The 20,933-nt window shown below is 37.4% G+C and overlaps 1 protein-coding gene across 1 annotated transcript in view; it reads left to right on the forward strand.

Annotated features, from left to right (window-relative positions):
• Positions 1-20,933, forward strand: part of Rab10 (RAB10, member RAS oncogene family) — an 88,478-nt gene that overhangs the window by 50,338 nt on the left and 17,207 nt on the right. Inside the window, exon 2 of the mRNA XM_076832725.2 lies at positions 6,377-6,437. Within this exon, the coding sequence (XP_076688840.1) occupies positions 6,377-6,437 (61 nt within the window). The remainder of the gene's footprint in view (positions 1-6,376; positions 6,438-20,933) is intronic.

Consider the following 20,933-nt stretch of genomic DNA (forward strand, 5'->3'; position numbering starts at 1 on the left):
GAACATGGAGAAATGTTGCAGTTTAGGATCCTGTAACTAGGGGGAAAGAGCCATAATATAAAAAGAAGAATATTCCACGCCATGAATAGTATGTGCAAAGGTCCTGAGATGGCAGGCTGCCCAAAGTGTGGAACAATAAGAAGGAAGCCAGTATAGTTAACTGAATCAGAATAAGAATGTTAAGGACAGTGTAGAAAGCGGGAAAAGAGAAGAATGTGTTAGTACCTTCTGGGCCTTTAAAAAAATATTTTTGCTTTTAGTCTTTGTGAGAGATGGGATGTGGATATATAAGTACTTGAGTGTTTTGAGTTTGGAGTTTAGGGGAGAGATCTGGGCTATGAGAGAGATGTAGAATTAAAATCTATATGGGCTGGGATTGTGGCTCAGAGGTAGGGCGCTCGCCTAGCACGGGCGGGACCTGGGTTCAGTCCTCAGCACCACATAAAAATAAAGGCATTGTGTTGTGTCCATTTACACGTAAAAAATAAAAAACTCTATGAAAAGTAGGGAAAACCACTACCAGGGAGACTAGGGAAGTGAAGATAGGACAGAGAAGTTCATTTCCAATTTTTAGGAATCAGAGATGAAGGGAAATCAGCAGTTAATATTGAAGAATGAATGGCGTGAAAAGTAGGAAAACCAGAAGAGTGTTCAAAAAGGAGTGAAGAACAGCTTCAGTTACTGCTAATTATGTTGACTCAGATGAGGTCTTAAAAATTACTACAGTGGGGCTGGGGATGTGGCTCAAGCGGTAGAGCGCTCGCCTGGCATGCAAGAAAATTGTAGTTCAAGGCCAGCCTCTGCCATTTGGTTAGACTCTTTCTCAAAATAAAAGATAATAAAGGACCTTGCCCCATTGTACCTGCCTGTGATCCCAGCAGTTTGGCAGGCTGAGGCAAGAGGATCCCAAGTTTAAAGCCAGCCTCAGCAAAAGCGAGACACTAATCAACTCAGTGAGACCCTGTCTCAATACAAAATAGGACTGGGGATGTGGCTTAGTGGTCGAATGCCCCTGAGTTCAATCCCCATACCAAAAAAAAAAAAAAAAAAAGAGAGAGAGAGAGAGAAAGAGGGGGGTTAGAATTATAGCTCAGTGGTAAAGCACCCCTTTCAATCTCAAGTACCTCAAAACCAAACGACAATAAAAATGACCGTTGGTGTCTTGGGATGTAGCTTAGTGGTGGAGTGCATGCTTAAGTAGCATTCATTTGGCCCTGGATTCAATCCCCGTCACTCCCCCTTCTGCCCAAATGAAAGTGTCTCTTAGATTTGGGGACATGGAGATTATTGACAGCAACAAAACCTGGTTATAGTTATTCAAGAGATGGGAGGAGAAGAGCCTAAAAGCAACATGTATATTTAATTTTCAAGGATTTCTACTATAAAGGGAGAGGGGACGAGACTGGTAGTCTCCAGAATAAGCTTAAGAATTTTATTAGGAATGTAACTGACAAAAAGTATGGTTCTGATGCTGCTTGATAAAGCCAATGATTTGAAACAGAGTGACAAGAGGAAAAAAAAAAAAGTTTTTGTTCAGTGGCCAAAGAATTGGGAAGCAGGAACTTTGCTCACAAATGAGCTTTTTCACTCCATGAAGTTGAGGAGTTACAGAGAGAGGATAGGAATAAGGAGGGAGAGAAACTGATAAAAGGGAGGAAGATGAATGTCTTTTCTGGGACTAGGTAGTTTGTTGTTGCTGTTTTTGGTGCTGGGGTTTGAACCCAAGGGTGTTTTACCATTGAACTACATCCATAGACCTTTTTATTTTTTGAAACAGGGTCTCCCTAAGCTGCCCAGGCTGACTTGAACCAAAAAGAAGTAGCCGGTGTTATTTTGTTGAGTGTTGGTTTTAGGTATTTCTTGGTGAGAAATTATTTATTGAAAATGAGATACAGAGGGATTGGGGGTGTGACCCAGTGGTAGAGAGCACTTGCCTGGCATGTGTGAGGCACTGGATTCGATTCTGGGCATCACAAAAAAAAAAAAAATACATAAAATAAAGGTCCTTTGACAATTAAGATTGTGTGTGTGTGTGTAAAAGACGTACAGAAATAGGTAGGAGCCATGTGATTTGGGCTTGGAAGGTATGGGTAGAAAAACCATTTCTTCCTTTTTCATGGTGTTCATTTTCCACCACAGAATCTCTTCAAGTCATTTTCCTTTCCCTTTCCTTCCCAGATTGCCAAAATATTTGGAGGGGGAAAAAAAATTCCTTCCCTGAAAAAAGCTGTGAATTCTTTAAATGTTTAAAGCTTTTATTAATGGAGCATACTATCACCCATCTGCTTTTCATGGAAAAATGATATTGGCACTACAGATCAAACTAGTATTCACTGGAATCTTATAACAGTTTTGTCTGTTAGTCTCCACTTCCCCCATCCCCGCCTTGTGCTGGGGGATCAGACCTAGGGCTTTGTGCATGTTAGGCAAGCCCTTTACCACTGAGCTATATTTTCAACCCCTTATCTAACTATTCAAGAGATGGGAGGAAAAAAAACCTAGAGGCAACATATATAGTAAATTTTCAAGGAGTTTTACTGTAAAGGAAGAGAAGGGGAGGAATAAGATTGTAGCACATGTTTTCTTCTGAAGCCTGGTATCCTTTACTTCTCTTTATATGCTTTATACAATTTTTCGCATTAAATTTTCACTATCAATCGAGGCTCAAATAGAAAATTTCTTTAGTATTTGGTCCATAGGAATGAAACTAAGGCTTGAAAGATTAATGGAGATTTACTAGGAAAAGAAAATTGGTATCAGAAGAGGTTTTAAGTAAATAGCATATGTTAAGTCAGAGATATGAAAAAAATGATGTGCAGTGGTATGTCATGTACACTAGAGACTTTTATCCTGAAAGCATTGAGAAAGTAAATCTGCTTTTCACTTTAGAAAAAAATCATTGTTATTTAAAAAAATTTTTTTTAGTTGTAGATGGACACAATACCTTTATTTTATTTATTTTTATGTGGTGCTGAGGATTGAACCCAGTGCCTCACACATGCCAGACAAGTGCTCTACCCAATCCCAGCCTTGTGACTGAAATTTTTTTTTTTAAAGCACTAAAGCATTTTTTTTTTTTTAGTTGTAGTTGGCCACAATATCTTTATTTTATTTATTTATATGTGGTGCTGAGGATCAAACCCAGGGCCTCACATGTGCTAGGTGAGTGCTCTACCGCTGAGCTACAACCCCAGCCCCTGTAATAAAAGGATAAATTTTTTTAAGTCAGGCTTAAAATTTGCAACCTTGCTTTGTTTTTCTCATCCTTTTACTGGTAAAAATGTTATCTCAGACTTTTGATCCTTGATCTATGGTAACTGTATGTACTTTTTCTTGTTTAAAAAAACAAAACAAAACAAAACAGCGGTGCACAGTGGCACAAGTCTAATCCCAGCAGTTTGGGAGGCTGAGGCAGGAGGATGGTTCAAAGCCAGCCTCATGGGCTGGGGTTATGGCTCAGTGGTAGAACACTGGCCTAGTATGTGTGAAGCACTGGGTTCAATGCTCAGCACCACATAAAAATAAAGGTATTGTGTTCACCTACAACTTAAAAAAAAAAAAAAAAAAGTACCCCCTCAGCAAAAAGTGAGACGCTAAGCAACTCATTGAGACCCTGTCTTTAAATAAAATACAAAATAGGGCTGGGGATGTGCCTCAGTGGCTGAGTGCCCCTGAGTTCAAGCCTTCTTCCCCACTCCCCCCACCACACCAAAAAACTTGAGTAATTTAAATGCTGTCAGATAATTATATTGTATTCTGAAAATTTGTAAATTCAACTTGGCTTTGTGTCTGTTATTTAAGGTGGATAATTTTCATGTTATTTAATGTTCCTTTTTAAAAAATATTTATTTTTTAGTTGTAGGTTGGACACAATACCTTATTTATTTATTTTTATCTGGTGCTGAGGATTGAACTCAGGGCTTTGCACCTGCTAGTGAACACTCTACCCCAGAGCCACTACTCCTGCCCTAATGTTTCTTATTAATTATTTGTGTCTTCTTTAGGGGTGGGGGTGGGGGGGAGTGGGGCTTGAACCCGGGGGCACTCAACCACTGAGCCACATCCCCAGCCCTTTTTATATTTTATTTAGAGGCAGGGTCTCACTAAGTTGCTTAGAGCCTTGCTCAATTGCTCAGGCTGGTTTTGAGCTTGAGATCCTCCTACCTCAGCCTCCTGAGCTTCGGGGATTTACAGACATGCACCACTGTATCCAGCTATTTGTTCTTTATTTAGAATTACTAATATTCAGTAGGGCTTTTGTGGGCATTCTTAAGGTCTGGTGAAGGACTTTATACCTTCAGTTATTACATTTGTTGTTAGTAACCCATGACCACTTTTTTTTTTTTTTTTTTGAGAATTTTAATATTTATTTTTTTATTTTAGTCTTTTCGGCAGATACAACATCTTTGTTTGTATGTGGTGCTGAGGATTGAACCTGGGCCGCAGGCATAACAGGCGAGCATGCTTACCAGGCTACCGCTTGAGCCACATCCCCAATCCCATGACCACTTTTTATGTAAATACTGATAGATCCTCAAAGCTGAATGAGCATAAGACAAGCTGTGAGAAGCTTCCTTAGGATTACTTTTTGCCAATGAGCATATTCTGTTTCCTAGGTGATTCTTGTTAAGACTTTAGTCCTTTCTAGGTTTCAGGCAAAGGTCTTAGTTCTAGCATTCTGTTTCTCAAAGAATTTCTCTTGTTTTTTGAAAATGTGTTTGATAATATGAAGAATTTGCAGATGTTTTGTAGTGGAATAAATTTCAGCTTATTAACTCTGTTCTGTTGTCAGGATTGGATGACTCGATCTTTACAAATTTACTTTGTATTTTCTCAATGGAGACATTAGCCCTTCTTTCCACTTTACTTTTTGCTAGCTGTTTATTATTTAGTTTATCACCTGCAGGATACATGGGCTATTTTACTGTCATTGGCCAGATGACATATTCAATGGAGCAGCTTCAGAGTTTTCATATAGAAAGGATAAATATGTGTGCCATAATTTTAATATTATTTTTGTGTCTTTAATCTTACAATAATGTTTAATTTGTAACGCACACTTTTATCTTCTTTAGTAATTTTTTTTCACTCTGCAAAGTAAAGCCTGGATGGTTGTACTTTTAGAAATTTGGTAGTTCTGATCTTTGGCGTATATTTTAGGAGTTAAATGACTATTCCTTTGGTATTCTTCTGAAGAAATGCTCATTATAGTTTTATTTCCTGATGTAAACCTTTTATGATAAGATCTTAATTTACTTTATTTTCAATTCTTGAATCAGGCAACACTTCATTGCATAAAACAGAATAAGTGTTCCCTCTTAGCATAAACTTTTAATGCTGTAAATTTCTCCATAAACCCTACTTTGAGCTGCATCTCACCCACGCCCCACCCCCCAACCCCCAACGCCCAGCCTGTCTGTCTTTAAATTTCAGTACAGGGTCTCCCTAAGTTGCTGAGGCTGGCTTTGAACTTGAAATCATCCTGCCTCATACTCCAGAGTAGTTGAAATTATAGGTGTGTGCTGCTGTGCCTGACTGTATCCCACAGATTTTGATGTTATGTTTCCATTATAGTTTCTACAGAGTTTTTCTAATTTTCATTGTAATTTCTTTTTTGACCTGTGAATTTCCAAATATTTGGAAAATTTTTCAGATTTGTTTTTGTTAATGATTTCCAGTTTAATTTGTCATGATCAGAAAACATTGTATGATTCTAGTACTTTTAAATATAGTGAAACTTCTTTTATGGCCCTTATGTTTTAAAGAGTGTGGGATTAGAGAAGTAGCTTAGTGGTAGAACACTTGCCTATTGTGTGTGTGTGTGTGTGTGTGTGTGTATTTAATATGTTCATTCTCCAACATCGTAAAAGTGTATTTTCTAGTGTTGGATATAGGTTTTTTTATGTCAATTAAGTAAAACTGGTTGGTAAAGTATGAACCAGTTCTTATTACTGAATTTCTGCCCACATTTTAAAAATCAATTACTAAGAAAGGGTGTGTTAAAACCTCAAACTATTATATTTGATATTTTCAATTCTACTTATTCCTAATTTATTAAAAAGCCAAAATTTCAGTATAGTTTATTTATATTGTTATCCTGGATTTTATATTACTTGGGCTTAAAATAGTGGACCCCATTTGCTAAGATTTGCATAATCTGTATATCTAGAGTCACACAAACAAACTTAAAAAATATAAGCTTTTTTTTCTTCTTTGAGTGGTCTGGTGATCAGACACAGGATCTTGCACATATTAAGCAATCTACCTCTGAGCTTACATCTCTAGCCAAGTGTAAACATTTTTACTTCAGTGAATTTTATGGTAGCAAACACAAAGCCACAATTACGACTTATGCTTTTTTCCTCCTATGTTATAGGAATAGACTTTAAGATCAAAACAGTTGAATTACAAGGAAAGAAGATCAAGCTACAGATATGGTAAGTAATGCTAATTTACTCACTTTATATAGCAGAATAACAAGTTCCTTAAAGTTTGGAGGTGAAATTCTTACTTATTTAGATTCTTTTAGACTTCCCTTTCTAAAACAGACAATCAATGTAGTAGATTATTACCAAGGACTTTGTTGTCTGTGAGATCTGGCTGTGTTAGTTTTTCCACTTGTATGAACTTGCAAGTTACATAGTCACCATTAAGGCTTTTCTCAAAGGATCATTATAAGGGTCACATGAAATAATTTCTGAAGAGGCTTCAGCACTATGCTTTGCTCACAGACATCTAATATGAAAAATTAATATTATAATTATTTTGTTGCTTTGAGAATTTTAAACTAAATTATTCATTTTTCTCAATGTGTTTTAAGCTGGGTGCAGCGCTAACACATGTAATCCAATTGGCTCCTGAAGCAGGAGGATCTCAAATTCAAAGCTAGCCTCAGCAACTTAGCGAGACCCTGTCTCAAAATTTAAAAAAGGGAAGTGGGGCTTGGGGATGTGGCTTAGTGGTTAAGCACCCCTGGGTTCAGTCCCTGGTACCCAAAAAAAGGAGTTGGGAGGTTGGGAACTTAGCTCGGGGTATAGTTCTTGCTTCGCATATATGCTCTGGGTTTGATCCCCAGCACCACAAAAAGAAAAGGAAATTATAGGCATTATTATTTTTTTAATATTTTTTTTAGATGTTGATGGGTTTTATTTTATTCTTTTATTTAAATGCGGTGCTGAGAATCGAACCCAGGGCCTCACACATGCTAGGCAAGTGCTCTACCACTGAGCCACAACTCCAGTCCCATATAGGCATTATTTTTAATTAACTGTTTATAGTTTGCCTGCAAACATTCAATACAATTCTTTAAATTTATATTCATTCTGAATCGTGAACTTTTGGTGAGGGTACTGGGGATGGACCCATTACTTTTGTATGTTAGGCAAGCACTGAGCTGTATCCCTAGCCTTTATTTTATTCTTTTTTTTTTTTTTTTAAACCGGAAATTTAACCTAGGGCATTTTACCATTGAGATATGTCCCCAGCTGCTCTCCCCGATTTTTTTTTTTTAAAGACAGGGTCTCACTAAGTTACTTTGGGCCTCCCTAAGTTGCTGAGGCTGGCCTTGAATTGTGGTCCTATGGTTTCAGCTTCCTGAGCCACTGGGATTACAGGTGTGTTCCACTATGCCCAACTATTTTTTTTTTTTGTAATGGGCTTTGAACCCAGAGCTTTGTTCATGCTATGTAAGTGCTCTGCCACTGGGCTACATCCCTAGTGGTCTCCCCTCCCCTTTTTTAAAAATTTGAGATAGGGGCTGGGGTTGTGGTTCATTGGTAGAGCGTTTGCCTAGCATGTGCGAGGCCCTGGATTCAATCCTCAGCACACATAAAAATAAATAAAATAAAGGTGTTGTGTCCAACTAAAACTAAAAAATAAATATTTTAAAATAAATTGAGACAGAATCTCTCTAAATAGTTCAGGCTGGCCTTAAACTTGCCATCCTCCTGCTTCATCCTCCTAAGTAATTTTGGAGTGCAGGCAAGGGCCACCTCTACCTCTCCTGGACTCATGGACTAAATTTAGCAGTATTTTTTAGTGGATATTATTTGTATTCAGGTTATTAAACTATTAAATACTCATGTGCCTTGGTATAAATGTACTTATGTATACAACTGAAATGAAAGATCACAGAACAATTTTTTCATACATATTTTGCTTTGTAGATTATGTAAAACTTTTGTCATAACTCTGTCCTCATTTTCCCCCATCCGCTTACCTTCTACAGACTTTCTCTTCTGTTCCTTGACCTTGTAGATTTATATATTTCTCCCCCTTTATCTTTTTAGTTTTTATGTAACTTTTGCAAGTAAACAGTAACAAACAGCCCTTCTTTTAAAAAAGAAGTATCTTCCTTTAAAGGTGGCCTTTAGTCCTCCAATATGGCCTTCAAGATTAATATATAAAAGATTTCTACTGTACTGCTTAATATGCAAGCACAGCATATTAAGTATAATATTTCTAATTTAAAGCTTTAGACTTTTTTGTTTCATGGTGCTAGGAATTGAACCTAGAGCCTCAAACATGTTAAATAGGTGCTCTATCACTGAGCTACATCTCCACCCTTTCTGTTTTCCTTCCTCCCTCCCTCCCACCAGGGATTTAACCCAGAGGTGCCCAACCACATCCCCTGCCCTTTTTTCTTTTTAACTTTTTTTAGTAGTAGATGTATACAATAATTTAATTTAATTATTTTTATATGTGATGCCAAGGGTAACCCAGTGCCTCACATGTGCTAGGCAAGCACTCTACTACTGAAGTATAGCCCCAGCCACCCAGCCCTTTTTTATAGTATTTAGAAACAGGGTCTCACTGGATTGGTTAGGGCCTCACTAAATTACTGAGGCTGGCTTTGAACTCATGATCCCCCTGTCTCAGCCTCCCTAGTTGCTGGTATTACAAGGTGTGCACCACCATGCCTGGCTTTTTTTTTTTTTTTTTTAAGAGAGAGAGAGAGAGAGAGAGAGAATTTTAATATTTATTTTTTAGTTATCAGCGGACACAACATCTTTGTTTGTATGTGGTGCTGAGGATCGAACCCGGGCCGCACGCATGCCAGGTGAGCGTGCCACCGCTTGAGCCACATCCCCAGCCCCCATGCCTGGCTTTTTAATTTATTTTTTAAACAGGAACTTGCTGAGTCACCCAGTCTGGCCTTGAACTTGTGATCCTCCAGCCTTAACCTCCCAAGTTGCAAAGATTAGAGGTCTGCACTACTTCACCCAGCTAGACTTTTTAAGTATTTTCTTGTTTTTTTTTTTTTTTAAATCTTTAAAAATATTGTATTTATTTTTATGTAGTGCTGAGGATCAAACACAGTGCCTCACAAATGGTAGGCAAGCACTCTACCACTGAGCTATAACTGCAGCCTCCCCAGCTAGACATTTTTAATAATTCCTGAGATAAAACATTGTGCATGCTTACATTCCAAGGAGAAAGAATACAAGATAAGGGATCTTAGAGCTACCTATGGTAATTCAAGAAGGCTTTTAGCATGAAAAGCTCCATTACTCACAATTTAAAATACCTTGAAATTTAAAATTTTGTCCTTACCCTTAGTGCTTTGCTTCTCGTTGTTACTAGAAAACATGGTGGTTTTTATATTTCCCTAATTCAGATACATATATTTTGATTTTTGTTCCATCATGAAAATGCCTGTTCTGTAACTGAATATTAATCTTGAAATTTTCCTTTAGTTTGTGCTAGAGCTTATGTCTTTTTCTTCCTTCTTTGAATTATCTTCTTGTCTTGCTTTCTTTCCAAACAGAAATCTCCCAACCTGTCTGTTGTGTAAAGATAGAGATGTATTTCCCTTGGCCAGGGCATTTGTATCTAGGCCAAAATAGCTTTTTGACCAACAGAGAAGAGTTGTGTCTTTTAAAATCCCAGATCTACAGTTTTCACCACAATATACCTATATTATTAGATTTTTCCATGGTGAGTGGTCCTGCCAAGAAAATGACTATAGTAAATAACTTCAAGTCTACCAGCTCTTTGTTTTTATTTTTGAATGGGTGACACATCAAGAATATCTGTTGGGGGGGGTGGCTCAAGCCGTGGCGCGCTCGTCTGGCATGCTTGTGGCCCAGGTTCGATCCTCAGCACCACATGCAGACAAGGATGTTGTGTCCGCTGAGAACTAAAAAATAAATATTAAAAAAGTTCTCTCTCTCCTCTCTCTCTCTCTCTCTCTTTAAAAAAAAGAAAAAAAAGAATATCTGTCAGGGCTGGGATTGTGGCTCAGTGGTAGAGCGCTCGCCTAGCACAGGCACGACCCGGTTTCGATCCTCAGCACCACATAAAAATAAAGGCATTGTGTTGTGTCCATCTACACCTAAAAAATAAGTATTAAAAAAAAGAATGTCACTATCAATGTATGTTGTACAAGTAGCAGATTTTACATTTATATAGTCATCCTAAACCAGTAGTTTTCTTTTGTAGAATTAACCATTTACCTAAGGTACCAGATACTTGGTATTCATCTGTGACTCCTTAGTCCCCACGTCCAATTAATTATGAAGCCCTATTTATTGTTTCTCTCTCCAAAGCATCTAGAATCCATATATGGTTTTCCATCTCTAATGTTACCTCTCTACTTCATGCCACAATTACCTCTTCTAGTAGGCTTAACAGGTTCTTTCCCTTTGCCTTCTTCTAATCTCTTTCCACACAACAATCAAAGTGACCTTTTTTCAAATATAAATCTGATCATGTTTCTGATCCCCCCCCATTTATAGTCTCTTTGACTTTGCATTTAAATGAAAGTCCAAAGTCTAAATCTAAATTCCTTACCACCCACCTTTCTGGCTTCCATCTTTTTGTGCCAGTCACTTTCCCTTGTATATAGTTTCTAGCCCCAACTGGTTTTCTTTCAGTTTCATAAAAATGACAAGTTTTTTTCTCTCTCTCCCAATTTCTATTCCTTGTGGACCTTCCCAACTCTCATCCCCTGCCCATAGCTAGACTTTAACTCATCATTCTCTATTTTGCTCTAGCCACTATGGCTTTTGTGCTACCTTGAGCATGTCAAGTATGTTCCCATTTCAGGACCTTTGTACTTTGACTGTTATTTCTGCGTAGAATGCTTCTCATCATTCAGAGGCCTTCTCTCATTTAGATTTCAATTCAGCATTACCCTCAGAAAGGCTTGTGATGACTAGCTATAGAAACCTACTCCTTTCAGGTACTATCCCATTTAGTTTAGTTTATTTTTGTCATAGTAGTTTTCAGTATCTGAAATTACTATATTTAAAATGTGTTTGCTGTTATTCTCCTACTAGAATATAAGTTTTTTTAAGGTTGGGGATCCCATCTGTCTATTCTATGCTTATATCCCCATCACCTAGGCAGAGCTAGACAAATACAGATATTAGTGAATATTTGTTGGCTGAATTCCTTTGGTTGGTTTCTGTTCATACTTCATTTCTCACCTTAAACATCACTTCTATAGCGAGAGTCTCACTGACCATCCTAATCTCTTACTACATTCTCCGTCACTCCTCCCTGTTTACCTTGTTAGCGTTTTATCACAGTTTATAATTACTTATTTTTTTCTTGCCCCTACTGGTGTAATCTCTGATAGGACAAGCTTTTTATTTTTCAAAAGAAAAAGAAACAAAAGAAAAAAATACACTATTATATTATATTTTGGATGAAGGTAAGCATAATTTAAGCTTAAAGATATTTGGGGCATAGAGAAATTATAGTTCTTTGAGGAAATCCAAATCTTGTAAAATAATACTCAACATGTGAAATTTGACATCCTAATTTACAAAGTAAGTAATAACTTCACTGTGTTACCAAAAAAAAAAACCACACACAGGGCTGGGGTTGGCTCAGTGGTAGAGCATTTGCCTAGCATGTGTGAGAGTGAGCACTGGGTTCGATTCTCAGCAGCACATATTAAATAAAATGAGGGTCCATCAACAACTCAAAAAAAAAAAAAGTATACTATTTGAAAAAATACACACACAAAGTTATGGAATATATGGGCTTGGATTGTGGCTCAGTGGTACATCACTTGATCACTTGCCTTGCTCATGGGAGGCATTGAGTTCGATCCTCAGCACCACATAAAAATAAATAAAATAAAGATATTAGGTCCATGTATAACTAAAAAATATTTTTTAAAAAGTTATGGAATATGGGGTCTCTACTTTGAAGAGCAGATTGATATTGCCTCAGGACTATTCTAACACTATCAGTGCTTAGCTAAAAATAACTGTCAATGAGAGCAGCTTCACTGACCCCACTTGTGGGACTTCAGCAATTAAGAAAATAAGCTATTTTAATTCCCAGGAACACATCACTCCTTTTATAACATGTCACTGAAAAAGAGAATATTTCACAACATGTAATAGCCAGAAAAACTAAATAGTTTTGAAAACAAGCTTAGAGATCTGTATTATGGTGACATAAAGAAATTGTGAACATGTATAATGTTTACTCTTTAGAGATTCAGCACCTGCTTTTGCTTACTTGATTGGATTAGACTTCTACATAAGTGTGTGTGCCAACCTAAAAATAATTTGACCAATGAACAAACATCTGTGGCTATTTTTAGCCCTGGGCAAGAAGTTGCCAATTAGCTAAGAGAGAGGTAAGGACCCTATTCCTTGGTTTGAAATAGATTGTTGATAGCCTTAATAGTTGGTAGGGACTGGTATAGTGAGAATCCAGGCAGGACTGAGGGAAAGGATAATTTTGAGATGAAGGATTCCAGGCCATGTTGTGGGGCAGATGTTGAAAAAGTATAGATGAAATAGGATACATAAAGCTAAAAATGTCTAAAATATGGATCATAAATAAAAAGAGGAAAGATAACTAGGTATAAGAGATTCTGGAAGATAAAGGAGACAAAACTCAAAAGAACCGAGGGAGTAATATGCCATGGATCAAAACAAACTTACTTTTTAACACAAAGTAGTGATTACCTTTCTTTTGGAGGGGTCATTAATATTTCAACATCTTTTATGTTGGTATTTTATAACTAACCAGCATTTAAATATAAAAGCCCTTCTTTAAGTGCTGTTGATACAAGTTTAGCTAAATAGAAGTAGCTTCTTTTAAAGTGAGTTCTTTCTTAGTGTAGAATTTAGTCATAGATTTGACTCTGAAGTGTATTTATAATTTTGCTTATTGTATAATGTGATGAATGGCAAAAAGGAAGCCTATAATAGCCAGAAAGTGTTGGGGGTGGTGTTCATAGAGTGCTATGGAAGATTCCTCTAAATAATTAAAATGTTTCTTATACTTCCTACACTACAGCTGTTAGACACTACTGGAGTTATCTTAGATAAGTATACTTCCAGCCTGCATTTTAAGTAGGAGATTTTACGCCCCCCTCCTAAATGGGGAAGGGAGGATAAGAATTATTGATTTATATGTATATTTTTTTAAAACCATTTTAGAAAGAACCAAGTTATTTCTACTGTGATGAAACTGACCTTTGTTTTTATCAGATTCTACTTATGTATGAATATATATTGGAGATTGAACCAGGAGCACTTTGCCATTGAGCTACATCCACAGTCCTTTTTATTTTGAGAAAGGTTATTGCTAAGTTGCTGAGGGTCATGTTAAGTTGTAGAGGCTGGCCTCGAACTTGGGATCCTCCTGTCTCAGCTCCTGAGTCACTGGGATTGCAGGTGTGCACCACAACACCTGATTTTGCTTTGGCTATTTATTTATTTATTTATTTTTTGTGATGAAGTTTTTTTTTTTTAAGGTTTTTTTAAGAGAGAGGGGGGGGGGGAGAGTGAGTTTTTTATTTTAGTATTTATTTTTTTTAGTTTTCGGCAGACACAACATCTTTGTTTGTATGTGGTGCTGAGGCTCGAACCCGGGCCGCACGCATGCCAGGCGAGCGCGCTACCACTTGAGCCACATCCCCAGCCCATGTGATGAAGATTTAACCCAGGAGCATTTTACTACCGAGTCACATCCCCCAGACCTTTTAACTTTTTTTTTTTTTTTTTTTTGAGATAAGGTCTCACTAAGTTGCTGAGGCTGACCTTGAACTTGCCTGTCTCTGCTTCCCTAGTACTCCTGCCACCTCCTCCTGAGCCACTGGGATTACAGGTGTGTGCTACTGCACCTACTATCACACTTGATTTAAGGCACTTAATATTTTATTTTTAGGACACAATATCTTTTTTTTTTTTTTTTTTTTTAATGTGATGCTGAGGATTGAACCCAGGTCCTCGCACATGCTAGGCAAACGCTGTACCGCTGAGCCACAACCTGGGTCCCCACTTTAAAAAAAAAAAATTAAAAAATTAAAAAAAAATATATATATATATATTTATTTATTTATATAGTTATAGTTATAAATGGACTTTTTTTTTATATGGGGTACTAGAATCAGCCCCATGCCTTACACATACTCAGCAATTACTCTACCACTGAGCTACAACCCAGCCCAAACAATCAGTAAAAACTGTTTGTTGTAATAAGCAGACAAAAAAAAAGAGTTAATGGGATAAAAATTGTGGTTTGCACATAAATATGCAAGTACAAACATAGACATGTAAGTGTGGATGTGAGTCTCTTGGTGGCTTAACCTGATTTAAGAGCCATACCTAGAAGAATTGATAGCATGCTTCTGAGATATTTAATTTTTTGAAGTGACATTTCTCTTCTCAGTTTTTTGGATAAATACTATATTACGTCCTAATTGTGCTTCTGCATATCCATGGCCCCACACACATTTTCAGCATAGCACACAAAATGTCTATGTTTGAGTGAGTGATACTGGGACCAAACCTAGGACCCTAATACTGAGCTACATCCCTGTCCTCCACAGAATGATGTTTTAAAACCAGATTTAGACCTTAAAGCCAGGTGCTGTGGTGCATGTTTGCCTCTAATCCCAGCAACCCTGGAAAGCTGAGGCAGGAAGATCATGAGTTCAAAGCCTCAGCAACTTAGTGAGACCCTGTCTCTAAATAAAATATTAAAAAGGGCTGGGGATGTGGCCCAGTGGTTAAGCACCATGGGTTCAATCCCAGGTAAATCCCCCACCACACACAAGACATCAATATATTTGTTTTCACAGACCCCTCTATAGACTTCCTATCTCTCTCGGGAAGAACCGAGTCCTTGCAGAAGCCTATACAATTAGCATTCCCTGTCTCATCTCATATTAGTCTCTTGTGTTGACCTGCTTAACTTATTCCTCAACTATGTCCCAGGACCTTTTTTTTAAAAAAATATTTTTTTAGTTGTAGTTGGACACAATGTTTTTATTTTTTATTTGGTGCTGAGGATTGAACCCAGTGCGAACATGAACATGTGCAAGGCGGGTGCTCTACCACTGAGCTACAGCCCCAGCCTTGTCCCAGGTCCTTCATGGTGACAAAAACCTTGAAACCTAGTCCACTGGCCAGTTTGGGTCTGCTTTTGACTAGCATAATTTTTTAAACCCCATTCTTGAGGATATCCCCAGGAAAAAGTGAATAATCTCAAGACTCTTGGTGGATGGGGAAAAGTGATAGCTCTCCACCAAGGATTTGATCTTGACTTGGTCTTCATATCCTTGACCCAGGTTTAGTCACTGGGAACTCCTTGTCCTTGACCTTTCCTCTATGAGTTCTGTGGCCTTAGCTGCTGTCTCAGCCTGCTTACTGAGCTAAAACCTCGGAATTGAGACTCTACTCACCCACTCATTTCCTCTAGGGTCTTCCACAGCACTGGCATCATCAGCCATTTGGTGTTTACACAAAGAAAACTTTTTTCTTTTCTTGCTATATTTTTGTCTTATTGACATCTATCAATCATCCTCTGATATTCCATTTTTTAAAATTTGTTGCTACTTGCAATAGAATAAATAACATTAAGGCAACAATTTTTGTTTTGTTTACTGCTTTATCTTCATTGCCTAGAATAGTGTCTGGCATATAATATATGCTCAACAAATACTTGTAGAATGAATCAGTGGGATTTCTGTTTGTCTTAAAGAGTAGACCCATATATTTTGAGATGAAATGAGCATGTGACAGCTGACATTTTCTTAGGAATATGGAAAAGTACAGCCAGGTCTTTCATTTGGCTAAATGAAAACAATTTTCTTACCTTTATTACTGAAATAGATTGCAAACAAAGCCTGAACTTTCCCTGTGAAGCTTAGGCACAGATAAGTATTAACTTCAGAGAACTCTTTTTTTTTTTTTTTTTTTGGTACTGGAGGTTGAACCCAGGGACCCTTTACCACTGCCACATCCCCAGCCTTGGTGCTTTCTTTCCTTTTTTGGGGTGGGTTGGACCGGTTGAACTCAGGGGCACTTGGCCACTGAGCCACATTCCCCAGCCCTGGTACACTGGACAGGGTGGTTCTGCTTTTGATTGGCTAATTTTTAAAACTTTATTCTTGAGGATATCCCCAATTTTGATACTCTCCAAGATCTATAGTATGTGCATAATAGGCTTTGTCTTTTTCCCTCTCTTTATTTTATTTAGAGACAGGGTCTCACTGAATTGCTTAGTGCCTTGCTTTTGTGAGGCTGGCTTTGAACTCACAATCCTCCTGGCTCAGCCTCCGGTGGTGTTGGGATTATATCAGAAATCTACCACCATGCCCTGCTTTATGTTTTGTTTTGAGACCTGGTCCTGCTAAATTGTTGAAGCTGGCCTCAAACTTGAGATCCTCCTTGGGCTGGGGCTGTAGCTCAATGGTAGAGTGCTTGCCTCACATGTGTGAGGTACTGGGTTCAATCCTCAGCACCACATAAAAATAAATAAGTAAATAAAAATATTGTGTTCATCTACAACTAAAAAAAAAATATTTTAAACAAATCTTGAGATCCTACTGCCTCAGCCTCCCAGTTCATTGGGATTGCAGGTTAGAAAACTCTTTTTTTCCCCCACAATACCTTTATTTTATTTATTTTTTATGGGGTGCTAAGGATCGAACCCATGGCCTTGCACATGCTAGGCAAGCGCTCTACCACTGGGCTACAACCCCAGCCCCATTAGAGAACTCTTAATGCAATAAAACATGTGCAGAGGTAACTGACCTAGAATATTATTAGAACATCTTTAAAACATAGAATTAAATTTTGAGTCTCATATAATGGCATTATTGCCTCTTTGTCTATTTTTATGGAAAATATCCTTCTGAATCTAAGGATAAACTTGAACTCATGTTCTGCTTGTATCTTTACATAATGCTTATCACATAGACACACTGAATATTTGAGTTGATGAGTAAAATTGATAAATGAAATGCATTAAGTCCATTTAAAATGTGAAAGATGGGCAGGAGCCTGTCATATACAGGCAGTGGGAACAGCTTGTACAGAAAGCTGAGGGTATAGCTCAGTGGTTGAGCAAAATGCAAGACCCTGGGTTCAGTTACCAGCACCAAGGGGGGGAATAAAGGCAAAAATACAAGCTTATGTATTTAGGGAAAAAATGTAGCTCTTATGGTTGGGGTAAAGGATGCCCAAAATAAAGGGAGCTGAAGAAAGGTATAGAATCTATATGGATTTATAAACCCTGGAGTGAGGAGTTTGTAATTGAGTCTACTCATAATGTGTTGCCGTGTTGTCATTAGAAGTTTTTTTTTTTTTTAAGAGATTGAGAGAGAATTTTTTTAATATTTATTTTTTAGTTTTTGGTGGACACAACATCTTTATTTTATTTTTATGTGGTGCTGAGGACGAACCCAACGCCCTGCGCATGCCAGGGGAGCGTGCTACCGCTTGAGCCACATCCCCAGCTCAAGTTTTTTGTTTTTAAGCCTGTTATATTTTTAGTTTGTTGGCTTTGTAATGGATTTATTAAGACATCCTTCACATGCACATAATTTACCCATTTACAGTGTATAATTCAGTGGGTTTCGGTTTATTTGTAAGGTTGTGCAACCATCATAACAATTTTATCACCCCAGAAAAGAAACCTTATACCTTTCACACTCAGTTCTCCCAATCTCTTTGTCAGGGTACCTATTGGTCTACTTTTTGTCTGTATAGATTTTTCTATTTTGGTCATCTTTTACACATGAAAACATAGTGTATGATTTTTTGTGACTGACTACTATCACTTAGCATAATGTTGTCAAGGTTAGTCCATATTGCCTTTGTATCAGTACTTAATTTTATTTTTTAATTTTTTTGATGCTGTGGGTCACATATAGGGCCTTGTACATGCTCATTTATCAGTTGACATACATGGGTTGTTTCTATATTTTGTTAGAAATTATGTTGCTGTGAATATTCATGTATAAGTTTTTGTGTGAACATGGTTTTATTTCTCTCATTATACTTAGAACCAAAAATTTCTGTACTGTATGGTAGCTTCGTTTATGTTTTGAGTAAATGCCAGACTTCCATGATGACTGCATCATTCTACATTGACACCAGTAATATATAAGGATACTAAATTCTGTCCAACCTTACTAATGTGTTACTGTTGTTTATAGCCATCTTAGACTAACTGAAGTGGTATTTCATTTAGTTTTGATTTGCTTTTAACTTAAGACTAATGATGTTGAACATGTTATATATATGTTTACTGGACATTCATGTATCTTTTTGGAGAAATGTCTATTCTTTCTTTCCTTTTTTTTTCTTTTTTCTTTCTTACTGAGGATTGAACCCTGGGCCTTTCACATTCTAGGCAAGCACTCTACCTCTCATCCTTTTTATTATTAGGACAGGGTCCTTCTAAATTTCTGGCCTCCAATTTGTGGCCCCCCTCAGTTTCTTGATTACCTGGGATTACAGGCGTGCGCCACTGTGCCTGGCCTCGTTTGCCTTTTTTTGGGGGGGATGTACCTGGGATTGAACCCAGAGGCACTTAACCACTGGGCTATAGCCCTTTTAATATTTTATTTAGAGACAGTATCTTACTGAATTTCTACGGCTTCTTTAAATTGCTGAGGCTGGCTTTGAACTTGCGATCCTCCTGCCTCAGCCTCCCCACTCACTGGGATTATAGGCATGTGCCACCACACCTGGTTTCCTTTACTCATTTTTAACTTTTGTTGAACTGTAAAAATTTTCTGCGTATCTGCATATGTGTCTCTTATCAAATATTGTAAACATTTTCTTCTATTTTATGAGTTGTCTTTATTTTCTTGGTAATAGTGTCCATTGAAGTACAGATTTTTAATTTGCTGAAGCTCAATTTATCTGTTTTTTTTTTTTTTACTTTGACAAGAAACAGTTGTTAGATTTAAAATCATGAATAAATATTCTCCCTTTGTTTTCTTCTAAGAGTTTTAATAGCTTTAGCTTTTGCATTTAGATCTTAAATTATGTCAGGTTTTTTTTTTGGGGGGGGGGTGGGTATTGAAGATTGAACCCAGGGATGCTTTACCCTTCTTTAATTTTGAGATAGGGTCTCACTAAGTTGCCAAGACAGGTCTCAAGCTTGTGATCTTCCTCCTAAATTGCTGGGATTATAAGCATGTGCCACCATGCCCATCTTAGAATATGTTTTAAGTTGATTTTTCTATGTGGTAAGAGGTAGAGATCCAACTTCACTTTTTGCATCGGTATGTTAATTTGTTCCAGCATCATTGTTGACAAAGGTATATTCTTTCCCCCATTTAAACTATTTGAAGTTTTTAAGCAGAAAAATGATATGATCAAACATGTTTAAAGAAAATTATTCGTCTACTATGTGAGCCTTACATCTCAGAATCTTAGAATGCCAGCCAAAAATTCTGAAAAGGAGCAGCCAGTAACAGAACAGAGAACAAAAATGTGTATCTCGAAAGTCATGAGTATAAAGTGTTTTGAGAAGAAAAAGAGGTCAACTATGTGGAATCATACTTAGTAACTCTTGGATTTGTCAAGCAGAAAGATATTGGAGACTTTTTGAAGAGCAGTCTTGGTGTAGGGTATTTAGTAAGAGGAGTTTGTTTAAAGTTGATTGAGAGGGCCTGGGGATACAGCTCTCAGTGCACAGAGCATGTGCTTAGCCAAGGGCAAAGCCCTGAGTTCAGTCCTCAGCACCAAAAAGAAGAATTGGTTGAGGAATAAGTATGGGGAAGCAGCAGCTACAAGTATTCTAGAAGGTTGCTGGAGAACTGAGGGTATAACTGAGTGATGACATTTGCCTAGCATGCAAAAGGCCCTGGGTTCAATAATCAACACTGTGAAGCTTTTATTGTAAATGATGACAAGCTTATCTTAAAATTTGTATGGAAAGAGTAGCATAGGCTAAAACAATTTTGACAAAGTAAAATGAGTGAGGAAAATCATTCGTCTGGCTTTAAAACATTTTATTTAGCTACCGAAAACCAAAACATGGTAAGGGGGGAAGACATGGACACAGTAGGCATTGTAACAGAATAAAGAACCCAAAATTAGACTAAACTAGGGCTCTAGATTTTTGGCAAAGGTGCAGAAGTATGGTGTGAAACCACTTTGTATTGAAGTTAAATCAAAATATGTGCTCTATTTAATAAACCTTAGACTTTTAGATACAAATGTGAGAAATCTTTTGGAAATAAGACTAAGAGAGGTCTGGGGTTGTGTCTTAGTGGTAGAGCACTTGCCTAGCACATGTGAGGCACTAGGTTTGATTCTCAGCGCCACATATAAATAAATAAATAAAGGTCCATTGACAACTAAAAAATATTTTTAACAAAGACTAGATGAAGAAAGAGTTCTTAGACGTGACATTAAAAACTTGATTCATTTTTTAAAATCAGTAAATTGAGCATCAACAAAAACCTGTTCAGAAGAATAAAAAGACTAGTTACAGACCTGGAGAAACTATTTGCAAACTACATATCTGACAGATGGCTTATATATGAAAAGAACTTTGAAAAGTCACCAGTAAAAAGGCAAACAAGCAGCTGGGTGTAATCCCAGCTACTCTGGGCTGAGGCAGGAGGATTGCAAGTTCAAGGCCAGCCTGGGCAATCTAACCATACTCTGTCTCAAAAATTTAAAAAGGGTAGGAGTGTAACTCAGTGGTGGAGT

Source organism: Callospermophilus lateralis, chromosome 14 (assembly GCF_048772815.1).
Source record: "Callospermophilus lateralis isolate mCalLat2 chromosome 14, mCalLat2.hap1, whole genome shotgun sequence".
In the NCBI taxonomy this organism is placed as follows: Eukaryota; Metazoa; Chordata; class Mammalia; order Rodentia; family Sciuridae; genus Callospermophilus; species Callospermophilus lateralis.